The sequence below is a fragment of the Typopeltis vanoorti genome, chromosome 5 (genome assembly GCF_054136105.1).
Source record: "Typopeltis vanoorti isolate ZY-2024b chromosome 5, IOZ_Tvanoo_1.0, whole genome shotgun sequence".
Taxonomy (NCBI): domain Eukaryota; kingdom Metazoa; phylum Arthropoda; class Arachnida; order Uropygi; family Thelyphonidae; genus Typopeltis; species Typopeltis vanoorti.
Genome location: NC_143553.1, coordinates 159,246,706 through 159,262,175, shown reverse-complemented (window position 1 = coordinate 159,262,175; position 15,470 = coordinate 159,246,706). Strand labels below are relative to the sequence as shown.

Sequence of the window (15,470 nt, the reverse complement as noted above, 5' to 3'; positions counted from 1 at the left end):
TGTAAAGGTAACTTTAGTATGAAAAACAATAAGATTATAAATAAGAAATGTGTCAAATAATATAAAAGTAAATGAATAATGCAAAATAGTAAAAAACGACTGCAACACACAAAAGTAAATATGAATTGTAACAATACTTGTAAGAAAAGTACTAAACCGTATCAAATAATGTAAAAGCAATTGTAATAAGAATGGTTTGATAAAATGTTCAGTAACAAAAATTAAACAGTTCGAAATAAATCAGATATTGATTATAAAATTAGTTAAAAGAATAAGAAGAATTTTTTTTTTAAAGTCGCCTCGCCTACTCCTTATCGGGAATAAAAAGGCGTTCGCTGATTTTTTTTTTTTTTCCGAGGGCCCAGTTCCAACAAATTTACTCGTAAATACCTTTCCAATTTTTTTTTAAAGTTCATACATTAACATAAGTAATAATAATTAATTATAGCATAATCATAAAGAGTATTAGTACACTTATGTATACAGTGTGGCATGTTGACAAATATAAATTACATTTAAATTAGTTATCAATCACTGGACTAATGAAATGTTGTAGCATGTCGTAGTTTATTCAGGCAAACATCATTAAATTAATTTGTGCTGATTTTCATTTACATATCCCATTCTGATCACGAAATATATTTATAATATTATTATAAGTACTTACGAGTGAATGCAGACTTTTTCTCCTGTGTGCTGGTAGTTTTCCCCTCCTTTTGTACATCCTGGAGATCTTTGTAGGCTTCAGGTGGATGACTCACTATCTGTTCCATCACAAACACCTTCAATAAGAGATTTCTTAATACCAAAATTAAACAAAGTACCTTGTCTCTTATTCATATCAGATTTTAACTCTGTATTCTTATTACTTTTAAAAAAATCACGGCACTCCGGTTTCAGAACAAGCACTTACACACTGCAATACGAGCTTGCGAAGAAAGTATTCAGTAGTAATAGATTTGAGAACCAGATATAGACTACCTTGATCTTCAATTTCAGTGGAAAATTTTTCTTTATACTTCCTTGCTGATTGGTCACTGATATTTGCAACGCAGATGTTATTTCGTTCAGTTTTGAGAACACGCCACCCATTGTTGTAATCGGCTTGCAGGCAATTTTTATGATCGGTCATAAACGGCAGTATTCTCTTTCCCAATTGTTGAAAGATTTCAATGTGTGAAAATTAACGATAATTCATGAATACTTCCATGTTTAAAAATATGCTGCTTGGTCACTGGCATATGCTCCACAGATGTTATTTCCTTCATTTTTGAGAACAGAGGATATGCCACCATTGTTATAATCCACTTGCAGGCAATTTTTATGAACCGTCATAAACAGCGTTATTCCCTTTCCCAAATGTTGAAATGTTTCGATGTGTGAAAATTAACGATACACAGATGTTATTAGGTGTTCTGGGTCTGAGCTTTTCGACATATTCACGAATATTATTCTCCTCAGAATATTTTTACTATAAAATATTTATTCATGAAAAATGCTTAGAAAACTAAAATGACAAATTCCAGAACTTCTCGCAGAACACCTATTCACCTTCTGCAGAACACAGTTTGAGAAACCCTGAGCTAGGGTATTACGACTAGTTTTTTGCTTGGAGGGTGATGAATGGGTTGCCAGAGGTGATTGTGAGTGCTTCATTAGTAAATGAGTTTAAGGAGAAGTATGAGAGGTATTGTGTGAATAATGGCTAGTGTGTGAATAATGGATGATACCTGTAAAATAATAATAATCACCCACACAGAGAGACAACACCCTCTGTCCTTTCTCTTGGTAATCTTAACAGTGCCTACTGTATACTTCTGTATCGGACTCCCTCCAAACACAATGCGAAGCACAAGTGTTGGTGGTTAAAGACAAAATAAATAATTAATAATGTATTGAGATATTAATGTCCTGCTGCATTTCTCATGAGCATTTTCAGAACACAAATTACAATCAGTAAAACACACACACATACACTCAATTAGATTGCTGCAGAAGCATCTCAGATTGTAAATGAAAAGGAATTAATGTCTTATCAAAGTAACCTTTGCATGCCAGATAAAAATAAAGTTAGACTAAATTGGTCATGGGATGTCTATATTCCAGATCTTTGGAAAATTAATGCAGCATATTCATTAAAATTAAGGATGTTTCATAGCTGATTCTGATTCCAAAAAAAAATTAATCTCTCAAACCTACAGCAACTTCTTTGTAGTAAGATTGTCTTCATCCATTTAATTCTGTATGAAGAAATATCTAGAACATGCTGTACCAGTCCTGATTTGCCATACTGATGATTGCAGATGCAGCTGTTTGTAATTTGTGTATAACCAGTGATGAGAACCTATATTAAAAAAAAAGTAATAAACATATAATAGCTCAATCAGTTTCATGTACTGTTAGGAGTGTGCATATAAGATAGATAGCAAGAGGTGTATAACATATCATATTAAGCAATAAAAAGGAGGTTCCTAGATGAGTCTGGGAGGTCCCTTTTGTCATCATACAGTTCATACAATGGAAGAAAATTTAAATACAATGAATGTTTGAAGCAGGTGCACTAGCTGGTATTGTCACATAACTACAGTATGATGTTAATCATTACCAAGATCTGTAAATGTGAGATTTTTCATGAATGCAGACCTGGTGAAGTACTCTCCAAAATTATTGCATAAAAGTGGTTTCTGCTTTACTATAGAAGACCTCCAGATTCTTACAGTCTCCAAAATCTCCTTACTACCCTTCCCCCCAAGAAGCCAAGTGTCTGCAAGATTCCCTATTCTTGTGTGGCATTTGCTACATTGATCAAACAGAGTAGAGTACCAGAGAAATCTGCATGTCAGAACATTTTAAAGATGTCAAAAACAAAAGAAAACATGGAGACTTAGTTTAGCTGTTCACAATAAATGACGTCCATCTGATACTTTGGCAAAAAAAAACAGAAATGCTGTATATCGAACATAGCTGTTTTATCAGAAAATTTAAAGAAGCTTCTGGAATGCTACATGTTCCTGCTCAACACAGTAAGACTCGAGGCATGATCCTCTACTAGTTTTGATCTTCATTTATCAAAAATCTCACATTTACAGACCTTGGCTGTGATACTCGTCATGTTGTGGTAAATACGTGTTTAGGCTTGGTGTAGGTTTACACTCTTATGAGTGTAAACTTATGAGTCATGTTGTACTATGTCACAATACCAGCTAGTACACTTACTTTCATGTTCATTGTTTAATTTTCTTCTGTTGTAATTTTTTATTGCTTTCTGCGATGCATTACACATCTCCAGTTGATTGCTCGTATACTCCTAATGAAGTGTATCTGTTGGTAGACAGTCCAGATATCGAATGTTTATGAACATCTTTACAACTATAGAAAAAACTAAAAAAGCTCACTGTTTGAACTTAAATGTTACTTCATGGCTATAAGGTAATGTTTTAAAATAATTACAGTAATTTTACAGTGAGTAAAGAAATGAGCTCTGCCTATTCTCTTTGGAGGCATTAGTTGCATTAGAGGATTTTTTTTTTTTTTCACTGCAGTATATATATATATATATATACATAATGAAATTATAGCGTTAATGTTACTTACAAGCCTTCATAAAGACAAAGACTTATTTGCAGGAGATCAAACATTACATACCACAATAATTATCATAATTTGTCATGAAGACATTCAGTGTCAAAACAGTCACCATCCATTCTGGCAATGCATTCCACTCATTTGCCACCCAGCATGCATAAAATCTCCTTTTCACTTTCTTACTCACGTGACCTTTGTCCAATTTCCACGTATGACCTCTCATTCTCCCATCACACATTACCCTATGCATTAATTACACTGTATTGAGACATAATATCACCTCTCCTCCTACTCCTGTCTACAAAACTCTGCAGGCCATATTCCCTTAATCTGTCCTCACATGTAATGTTCCAGAGTCCTGAAAGAGTTTTAATTATTTGCCTCTGTGCTCTCCAAAGTTTTTTTTTTTTTATCACCAATAATTTCAGGTGACTAGATCTCTGCACAGAAATCCAAATCATTAGTGCCTAATTTAGTGGAACTATCATCCTTATCCATACTTATCTGGGTTCTTTGCATTACAGCAGTAATTTACTAGGTAACCGATACAGTTTTTGTGATGTGTTCACTGAACTTCAATTTCCTATTTGCCTCATCTCCTACACCTCCTGAAGCAAAGTTTCTGCAGTGTGATAAACACCATTTCATCTTCTCAGGCCAACGTACACATCTTTACACTTAGCCACACTGAAGTGACATCCCATTTGAAGAATACATCAATCTATGTAAATCCTCTTGTAATAACATTGTCAAAACTACCTGACATTACTAGAAACAACTGATAACTAAGATATTTAGATAAATTGAAAGCTGCACTTGCTCTGGTAATGAATGGTATTGATAGACAAAAAAGTGGAGACAAAAAAAAAACTCATCAATCAGTCTAGTCTTTGGTTCAGTTAATAACTGAACCAAAGACTAGACTGATTGACAAGTTTAGCTGATGACAGTACAGTAAACTTTTGCAATGCACAACAAATACAAATGAAAAAGTCCAGTAGGCTACTGGACTTCTTCATTATTTTTATAACTTGCATTCTTCCATCTATGTCTCTTGACGGTTACAGGTTAGTATAAACTAGAAATTGATCTTTCAGTATGATCTCTAACACATAATTATTATTATTATCCTAAGACCCCATGGAGTCACAGACTCAGCTAGGAGGTCCCTTTTGTCATACACAGCTCATCATACCGTCCTCAAACACATTCAAATTCTCTGCACATACCAACACCACACTCTCGGGCAATGCATTTCAGTCATTTACGAGTCTTCATGCAAAAAACATGCTTCTCACTCCTTGTTTACACCCTACTTATAAAGCTTCCAGGGATGACTCCTTGTTTTCTCCCAATCTCCCACCATTTTATGAAAATCCTCTTCAATGTTAATCCTGTAACAACCCTTTACTAACTTTTATATCTTATCATATCACCTCTATTCCTCCTCTCAGCTGGACTCTGCAAACTGCATCATCTCATCCTTTCTTCATATTCAATATTCCAGAGATCAAAAACTATTTTGGTCAATCACTCTGGACCCCCTCCAACATCTCTCTTCATCCTTTTGAAAACCAGGTGACCAAATATGTACACAGTAGTCCACATATGGCCTAATCAGAACCTTATACAATGGAACCAGAATCTCCTTACTTCTACAAGTCAGTGTCCTGCACATCATTCCCAGAATTTGTTGTTTTGTCCTCACAATTTTGCAATGTTATTAAAACACTTAAGGAATAGAACAACGTAGTTAGGAATATAAATTAAATTAAACTTTAATAAATATTTTCCGATATTTCGGCAATGTCACATTGCCATTTTCTAAAGGAACTTACAAAAAAGTTACGTGCAACGTAGGCACTACAACACAGAAACTGGGAATGAAAAGATGAAGCTATTGTTCTCCTAACAGTCCTGATGGTGCCCTCTAGCGGGCTAAGTAGGTGTTCTTGGCCGTTGGGCTGAAGGTCTGCAGATGTAGGTCTCTCAAATTTGGGGCAGTCGCATACACCCAAATTTGTTGAGGTTTGGAGAATTTCTCTGAATACACGCCACTGAATACGGTGGAAGAAAGCTACAGTGATACACCGTAGCAAATACAAATTTGAAAGACTCTTTATGGAATCAGCCTCAGCCCTGAGAAATTCTCCAAACCTCAACAAATTTGGGTGTATGCGACTGCCCCAAATTTGGGAGACCTACATCTGCAGACCTTCAGCCCAACGGCCAAGAACACCTACTTGGCCCGCTAGAGGGCACCATCAAGACTATTAGGAGAATAATAGCTTCATCTTTTCATTCCCAGTTTCTGTGTTGTAGTGCCTACGTTGCACGTAACTTTTTTGTAAGTTCCTTTAGAAAATGGCAATGTGACATTGCCGAAATATCGGAAAATATTTATTAAAGTTTAATTTAATTTATATTCCTAACTACGTTGTTCTATTCCTTAAGTGTTTTAATAATGCATAACCAACGTATAAGCCTGTCTACGAGAATTTTGCAATGTGTCCTCTAAATTTTAGATTCTTATCCACTATCACTGCAAGATTTCTTATTTCCTCCACATCCAACAATATATCCTCACCAAGCATAAATTCCATCCCATCTTTGTTTCCCAAATTTTAAAACACCTTACATTTTGTAACATTGAACTGGCATCCCCACTCCCATGTCCATTCAAGCCTTCTTGTAAGGCCACAATATCTTCTATACTCCTCATAGTTTGTCTCAACTTTGCATCATCTGCAAACAGCTGTATATCCTGATTCAAATGTTCCCCAAGATCACTACATACAGGTTAAACAGCAATTGTCCTGAAACAGACCCTTGAGTCACACTACTAGTGACTTTCCTCTTCCAGGATGTTAGCTCTTCCATACACAACTTGTTGATACCTGTCAGACAGCCGATCTCGAATCCAACACACTAGTGTAATATACAATCTCATCTGCTCAAGTTTGACTATCTTCTATTAAAAGAATTTGCAAAATATACTACTGTGTATCCATCTCTTACATCCAATGCTGTTGTCACATTATTGTAATAAGTAGATTACCAAAACATGACATTTTTTTAGCAAATCCATGCTGTCCATCAAAGATAATGCATAAATTCAAAATACATGTCGATATATCATCGTGTCCCACAGCTTTATTAATATCAAGTTTGTTTAATTCCCCATATACCTCTTCCTCACTCATAATCAGTCTCTCCTCCTCCTCCTCATCTGCTGCTCTAAAACTCTCCATAATGGCACATTCACATAGATGAAAGACCTTTATGAAATGCTCATTAAATATCTCAACTATATCCTCTACAGCAGAGCATTTGTCCTTATACAGTTTTCTCCAATCAATGCCATCCTACCATAATCATTCATACTTTTGCTGACTACATATCAAAAGAACTCCCTGGGATTTTTTTTTTTTTTTTTGTCTTCATTAGCTAATTGCTGTTCATACTGAACTTTTGCTACCGTTACTGAGCTATCCTCCTTGCCTGTTCTTTGTATTTCTCATGGAACTGATTATTACCAGTCCTCTTATGTTGTCTTTATAATGTCTTTTTTTCTCTGTATTACATGCTTAATCTCTTCATTCATTCATTTCATACCCACTTTATTTAATCTTCCTATGTTTGGAATACATTTACAATTAGTCATTGCTTCTACTTACTAGATAGTTTTTGAATGTCACTCAAGCAGCAATGATCTCCTTTCCACCTAACTCCTCATTCCATGCTACAGCTCCAGGCTATCTCCTGACATTCTCATAATCACTATCCTTGTACTTTCACATATACCCTTTCCTGAGGTAGTTGTCCCTGAAAGACTCAAGAAACTCATTTTCTTTACTTCCAGTTGCTATCTCATCATCCCAATCTATATTGCCATAATTAAAATCACACATAATGGTCACCTTTTCCCATTTGCTTGGCTAATTTGGTTATACATTTCCTGGTTACTACCCTCCACACTATCAGATCTATAGCAACATCCAACAAAGTATTTCATTCTGTTCATCCTACACCATACTGCCTCAAAACCATTACCACTATTTTCTCCTTGCATCTCTACCTTGCATGGGACATAACTCTTTTTCTATCATGAATAGCACTCCACCTCCCTTTTCACTCTATCTTCTCAAAATACATCGTGCTTTTCCATCTCTATTCCTGTCAGTATGGGTGAACAAACTCAATCAATGCAACCATTTCATTTTCTTTGTTTCTGATACTTCTAGCATTTATATACAAAATAATAGCTTATTCCTGGATCCAATGTTTCAAAAACAATATCTGGAAAACAATGTCCAATGTTTCAGTGATATCACTTTATTAGATGTAATCTTCTCCATACTTTCCTTGAACCATTTCTTTTTCTCCTTACTCTTCCCAGAAACCTCTTCAAACCCAACTGTTTCCCTACATCCTAGGTCATCCCTTCCTTTTTGTCCTATACATACATTCACATCCTCTTGAAGCATCAACCTTTCTCATGCTGTGTTTCCCTGTCCACCCTCAGTTTCCCCATTTGCCTATTTGTCTTGCACACTTGTTTTCTCATTTTCTACACTCATGCTACCCACTTCTTCATTCATAACCACCACTTCAACCTCTCCTTCCTTACTTACTTACTTGCTACTCTCCCTTCCAGCAGCAGTTTCTCCTAAAGGCTCACACCAAAATCATTTAAATGCAGTTCATCACTCTTTTACAGTCCAATTCTTCTTTCAAACTCATTCCACACATCAACAAACTGCACTCTTTTCTCTTCACACATTTCTGCTAACATATCCTTCATAATTCTTGCTCTTCACATCATCCCATCACTGTCATACCTAGACAACTACCTTTCCTATCACACTATTATGTTTTATCCTTCTCAACAACCTCCTGATATCCAATCTTACATTCTCCTTGTTCCCAGTCAAGTCATCTGTCCCTGCTACCACTACCAACTCCTTTGCTCACTTAGTCATATCCAAATGCCTCAATCCCTCTATGCATTTTACCTCCAGGAAAACAAATCTTGTGCATCTTCTTGTTTAACACACTTCTAATAATTAAATCGCCATACAACACACTCACAGTTATTTCGTCCCTTTTTTACTTCACTCTTCCATACATATCTGCAATACTCTTCAGTTGACTGTAATCTGTTTTTCAATGTCATTATTATCCACTTTATTATTAATATTACTCTGTTTTTTTAATGTCGTATAAATTATCATCTGCTTTATCATCAATAAAGCTTTTTTTCTGCGAACTTTTTTTAATGCTTTGAGATATTAATAACATAACATAACAGTGGATTAGAGAAAATTATATACTTGGTTTAATCCTTTATCCAACTGTAAGCAAACAAAGTTTGCACCTGAAGTATTTTCAGGACTGGGGCAACTCGTATATAGAAGCTAATGACTTCATATCACTTGCCTTAGTATCCCATAATGCAAAGCTATGCATTATGGGAATGGTCACTACCCGAGCCAGGTTTGACCTTTATTGAGGTCTCTTCAGTGGGAGCCAGATCCAGAGGTGATACCAAGGTTGAAGCAATGCAGAAGTCGTATTTCCTTATACCAGTTGCCAAAAGGTGTCACACCTTATTATTAAATTACTCTGGATTAGAGAAAGATGTTGGAAGTTTTTTTTTTCACTTGGTTAGACTATAAATTATATAGTTAGTTTAATCCTTTATCCAAGTGTAAGCAAACAAAGTTTGTGCCTGAAGTATCTTCAGGACTGGGACAACTCATGGCAAAGGTGGATAATAAGGTGTGACATCTTTTGGCAACTGGTATATGGAAATATGACCTCTGCATTGCTTCAACCTTGGTATCACATCTCGGTTTGGCTCCCACTGAAGAGACCTCAATAAAGGTCGAAACTGGTCTGGGTAGTGACCTGTCCCATAATGTCTGGCATTATGCAATACTAAGGCAAGTGATGAGAAGTCAGTCCAGTCCACCTTTGCCACGAGTTGCCCCAGTCCTGAAGATACTTCAGGCGCAAACTTTGTTTGCTTACACTTGGATAAAGGATTAAACTAAATATATAATTTATAGTTAATGTTATTTTTATTATATTTCTTTTAAATTATATTAATTGTTATAATTTTAACATAATTATCACTTTATTTTGTTAAAATAGGTTGTTGAAGAGACTGCAAAGATTCTTGAAGAATTTGACTATATTTTTGAACAGAGGGGCTTAGTGGCTGTAAAAGGAAAAGGAAATCTCATGACATACTATCTCATTGGGAAGCAAACAGGCAGTGGATCAGAGAGGCTGCCAGGAAATGTGTCTGAGCAGCGGTGATATGATTATATGCAATTTGAATCCAAAGAAATGTGGTGCAGAAAGTGATAGTTTTCTTTGTGTGACCTTGTAGTGTGGTAGATCTTCAAGAAAGTTTATTTTCACTGGTTTAATGAAAAACTGACAGAAGAATCATTTATTGTATGCATTTGTTCCACTCTTCCTTTTCTTGAACTTTATTCCTACAAGCAAAAAAAAACGTCTTCTTTCTCCACCACCCTTGTCGTACAAACTTCTTATTACCCAAGTCCATCACATCTGCCCATGTGTATTCAAAGTCTGGACCAAACTATTAGTACTGCAAGTTCTAGCATGTCACTATTGCTAAAGTCAGTAAATGGCAGATGTTCAGAACATCTGCATAATGTATACAGCTTGCAAGTTGTTTTTGATATGCAATTTGAAAATGCAAAACTGGAAGAAATAAAGATGTAAAGTAATATGCATCTACTGTTATCATTTAGTGTGTTTTAAAGTAAAGTTTTATTTTATCCTTAACTGCTGTTATTTCAATCGAGAGATTCTGAAGACGTCATCAGTGGAATTCAAAAATTAAATTTCAAATACAGAAAATTATGTACATTTTGTGAAATTCAGTGTCTTATTGTAGATATTAAATTAACCTTTTGTACTTGTCCATTCACTTTCAGTGCATATACGATGTACGAAGTGCAATCTTAAACCTCTGTACATATGAAACAATTCTCCCATCAGCACAATTTTTTTTCTCAGTAATGTACACATTATTTATAAGCGCCTGTACTGTTTCCTATTGCTTATAAAAAAAAAATGTTACACATACAGTGGAGGGTAATTGTGTATTTATTTATCTCGACTAAAATGTTTATTTTTCAGTTCAGTTTAATTTAAGATGTTTAATTTTCTTTGCAGCCCTTTCATCAGATATTGCTGCATGTTTATAGATTCCTTGAATGACATATTGCATAACTGATAAAATAAAGATACTGGAGATTATTATTCAGTGGAGTTTTAGGCAAATCAATTGAATATAATTATATCCTGCTCCAGTAGTGAACAGGAATAACAAGTAGAATGTCTGTATTTCCCTGCCTGCATTTTTTTTTAACAATTTTTCTTCATTTGCAAAATATTAGAAACCTACTGCACATTAGTACTCTGGTTGGGATATGGTGTAGTTCACTTTGTCAACTGTATAACCATCGGCAAACTGTGGAATCAGAGAACAATATAACAAATTACCAAAAATGATTTAAAGCTTCATATGTACAACGTTTCTAGAGTAAATCACTATAGCCGATGTTTTCTGTGGTTGCTATGATACAGGGAGTCAGCTGTATAATATAGAAACCAGTGCACTACAGACGTCACTGGAATACCATACAGTTATTTGGTATTCCAGTGAGGTCTTTTAGCAGACAATAAAAATAATCTACTGTCTAAGCTTAAACTGGAAAAATTGCATATTTTATAAGAATCAACATGCAATGCACATCGTCATGTGACTCTTCTATCATTGAAATGTTCAGTACATGTAGTGCAGTATAGAAAACTGAATGACAGATGCAAGGAGAAATCAAAAAATAAAGGCAATTTCTGTGTGTCATATCTTGGAGAAATTAGTGAGGGACTATATACAGCATTGGGGATGATGAGGGTAATGTTATCTGTGAGAATTAACATGGATTTGTTAAGGTGCGCTCTTGCTTAGTAATATGATTGCTTTTATAATAAAGTGAAAAGAGCAGTTGATGATGGAAAGGTATATTCTGTAATTTTTTTGGATTTTGCAAAGGAGTTTGATAGGGTTCCACATAATAAGCTGATATTTAAGTTGCAGCACATTGATTTAAATGTCAGGTTAGTCAAATGGATTCAGGATTGGATGACTGATAGGTATCAGAGGGTTGTGTATGGTGGGGCAATATCAAGGAAGCAGAAGGTTGCAAATGGGGTTCCACAGTGCTCAGTACTGGGACCTGTATTGTTCAATCTTTATATCGATGATATTGTCAATGGATTGCAAGGGGACATTCAGTTGTTTGCGGATGATGTGAAGTTGGGAAGGGTTATCAGTAATAGTGCAGATGTGGCAGCCCTTCAGGAGGATTTGAATAAACCAGACAGATTATTATTATTATTATTATTACCCCAAGACCTCATGGAGTCAAAGACTCATCTGGGAGATGGGCAAATAAATGGGGTTATCAGTTCAATGCAGCAAAATGTAAAATCTTGAGGTTTGGGATCCATCAATGGGAGGATGCATACTCGATTGGAGGAGCTGTACTGGAGGAGGTAGGGGAGACAAGAGATCTGTGGGTCATGATTAATAGAAAACTGAAATTCGGGAGCATATTGCAAAGGTGGTGAGGGTAACTCGGAGATTGCTGCAATACTGAGAAGGACGCTGCCCTGCAGAGATAAAAGAGTTATCATTCCGTTGTATAAGGCCCTGATCAGACCACACTTCGACTATTGTTCTCCGATTTGATCCCCAGGATTTGAAGGGGATAAATTGACTGTGGAAAGGGTACAACAGAGGCGGATAACAAAGATCGTTTCAGTACCGTACAATATCAGTTATGAGGATCGACTGAGGGAATGTGGACTACAGAGTTTGGTGGATAGAAGGAGAGGTGATATGATCGAGACTTTTAAACTGTTGAGAGGTAGTTACAGGGTAGACATTGGATAGTTCTTTCACTTGGTGGAACGGTGGAAAGGAGTGATGATAAGGAGCCATCTCTGGAAGTTACAAAAGGAGGCTGTGTGCAAGAGGGTGAGGAGTGGTTTCTTTGCATGGAGGGTAGTTGAACCTTGGAATGCATTGCCTGAGAGAGTGGTTGAAGTGGGGATGGTTAATGGGTTCAAGGAGTGGTATGATAGACTTTGTATTTCCTAAAAACGACCTCCCACGATGAGTCTTTTGACTCCATGGAGGCCTGGATAATAATAATAATAATAATAATAATAATGAAATAATATAGAATGCATTCTCAATTAATTATACTTACTGTATTCAGATAAATCTAAATATGTCTTCTTAGTGACCAGCACTCTTCTTGTAAAACTGAGAACTAAATCTGTCAGGACTGCTTTCTGAATGCATTATTAGTGAATAATGTTTTTTTTTATGAGATTTTCATGGGCAGAAGGAGTCAAACTCCAAGATCGACCTGCTACAGTAGAAAAGTGTGTGTTGGATGGAATGCAAAAGAACTGAAACTTGCCATTTGCAGTAAATGGAGAACATTTCTGTCCATTTTTTGCATCAGCTGCAATACGTAACCTCATTTTATCCAATTCTGGAATTGATTCAAGAATTTATATATTTTTCCTTACCCATCTTTCAGTCCCAAATCGCTTCTGATGCCATTTACTTTAAATGATAGCATAGTATGAAACTATGATATTAATTCTGCAATTATGCAGTTAGAGATGCTTAACACGTTCGCTGTCACACTACTTCGGCACAGTCTGTTCCCGTACGCCGAGCAATTTCACTTCTTCAAGGTCAGTACGGTAATCTCGTTGCCGGCGGTAAGCGTCATACGAGTATACTCATAGTTGGCTTGTGCAGAGCATATACCATCTATGATAATACACAGTTTTGTTGCTAGCTCCACAAGCCACGAATTTTCACTTCTTCAAGGTCAGTACAGTAATCTCGTTGCCGGCGGTAAGCGTCATACGAGTATACTCGTAGCTGGCTTGTGTAGCTGGTTTACCAACTACGAGTATATTCATAGTTGGCAGCGAACGTATTAATGATGACTCTTATTATGTGCTGTTTAAAATTAAATTAACAGAAGACAAGACCACTGAAGCACTTGTATATCTGTGTTTTATTAGTACATTTTTAAGATTCTATTACCAGACAGCACCATTTCAAATTCTAGTTTTCTTTAGTAGTAAGCAGAAACCAATTTTTAATTTATACATTTTCATTTATAAAGTAAAAGATGGACATATTCATAGATCGTTGGATCTCAAATGTCTATATTTAGTTATTTATTAAAGAATGAGGCTCTGCCTTTGTAAGCATACATTACAATGAGTATACATACACGATGAGTCTCTGACTCCATGGAGGTGAAATGTTGATAATAATAAGAATAATAATAATAATTACTTTTAGTATATATTATGCATTGATTGTGCAGAAGGAATGGTGTGAATTTTATTGATGTATAGAGTGAGTTTGATGGATGAAAGGACTTGTATATGGACTGCATTCGAATGCTTTTGGAGTTAGATATTTCGAGAAAGTGGTGTTTAGTGAGAATATGGTAGTTATGTGGATGTTATGGCACCAACATGCATGAGAAAAATTATGACGAAGACATCCATTGATTTTGTTCAATGTATTGTACATTTGATGTATTCATTTTTGAGAGTGAATGGTTTCTGGTATAAGCACAAGAATAAAGAGAATGTTTGTCATAGATGTTTTGGAAATGAATATAAGAAAAAATATGAGCCATGAAAGAAAGAAGTGACTGATAAGCATATAAGGCAGGATTGTCGAGGTGTTGTGTAGCATGCAGTAGTGGAAGTGAGTAATAGTGAACAAAACATGGCTGAGAGTGTGAATGAAGTGATTGGGTGTGCAAGAGGAGCAGGGAAACGAGGAGGCTCAGGATGGACAGGGGTACACAGCATGAGAAAGGTGGATGCTTCAAGAGGAGGTGAGAGCATGTGTAGGCAATAAAGGAATGGGATGACCAGGGATCAAGAGGAAACAGTTGGAATTGAAAAGGGTTCTAAAATGAAGAAGCAGAAAGGGAAATGGCCCCAGTCGAGTATGGAGAGATCACATCGAGTGAGTGGTAGTATCAGTGGAAAAAGCTTTAGATCCAGAAATGAGCTGTTGTGTTTGTATACCAATGCTAGAAGTATAAGAAACAAGGCAGATGAAATGGTTGTACTAATTGTGTCTGTTCATCCAAAGATTGTCGGAATAAGTGAAACATGGATGGAAGAGGATGATATCCTGACAGGAATAGAGATGGAGAGGTATGATGTGTTTTGTGAGGATAGAAGGGGTAAAAAGGGAGGGGGAGTGCTATTGATGATAGAGAAAGAGTTATGTACATAAAAAGTAAAGATGCAAGACGGAAATAGTGCCAGTGGTTTTGAAGCAGTATAGTGTGAGATAGAGGTGAATGGAATCAAATACTTGGTAGGATGTTGTTATAGCCCAGGTAATGTGGATGGTGGTGATAGTGAAATGTATAGTCAAATTAGCCAAGCAAATAAGAAAAGGGTGATTTTAATTATGACAATATAGACTGGAATGAAGAGATAGCAACTGGAAGTAAAGAAAATGAGTTTCTTGAGTTTTTGAGGGATAACTACCTCCAACAGTATGTAACAAAAGGAACACGAGGATTAAGGGTCTTGGATTTGGTCATCTCATCAGAGGATATAATTATAAATGAGGTGTCAAATCATCCACCAATTGGTGAGAGTGACCATGAGGTGATTACCTGGGTGGTTGCCAGCAGTGTGAGGACCTCTCTGAGAAAAGGGTATATGTGGAACTACAATGGGGGGGGGGGGGAGATTATGAAGAGCTC

The 15,470-nt window shown here is 36.0% G+C and overlaps 1 protein-coding gene across 1 annotated transcript in view; it reads left to right on the top strand.

Moving 5' to 3' along the window:
* LOC150106997 (adenylate cyclase type 3-like) overlaps window positions 1-10,629 on the top strand; it is a 398,311-nt gene extending 387,682 nt beyond the window's left edge. Inside the window, exon 21 of the mRNA XM_090392870.1 lies at window positions 9,742-10,629. Within this exon, the coding sequence (XP_090248996.1) occupies window positions 9,742-9,909 (168 nt within the window). The 3' untranslated portion in view covers window positions 9,910-10,629. The remainder of the gene's footprint in view (window positions 1-9,741) is intronic.
* Window positions 10,630-15,470: the final 4,841 nt, after the last annotated feature.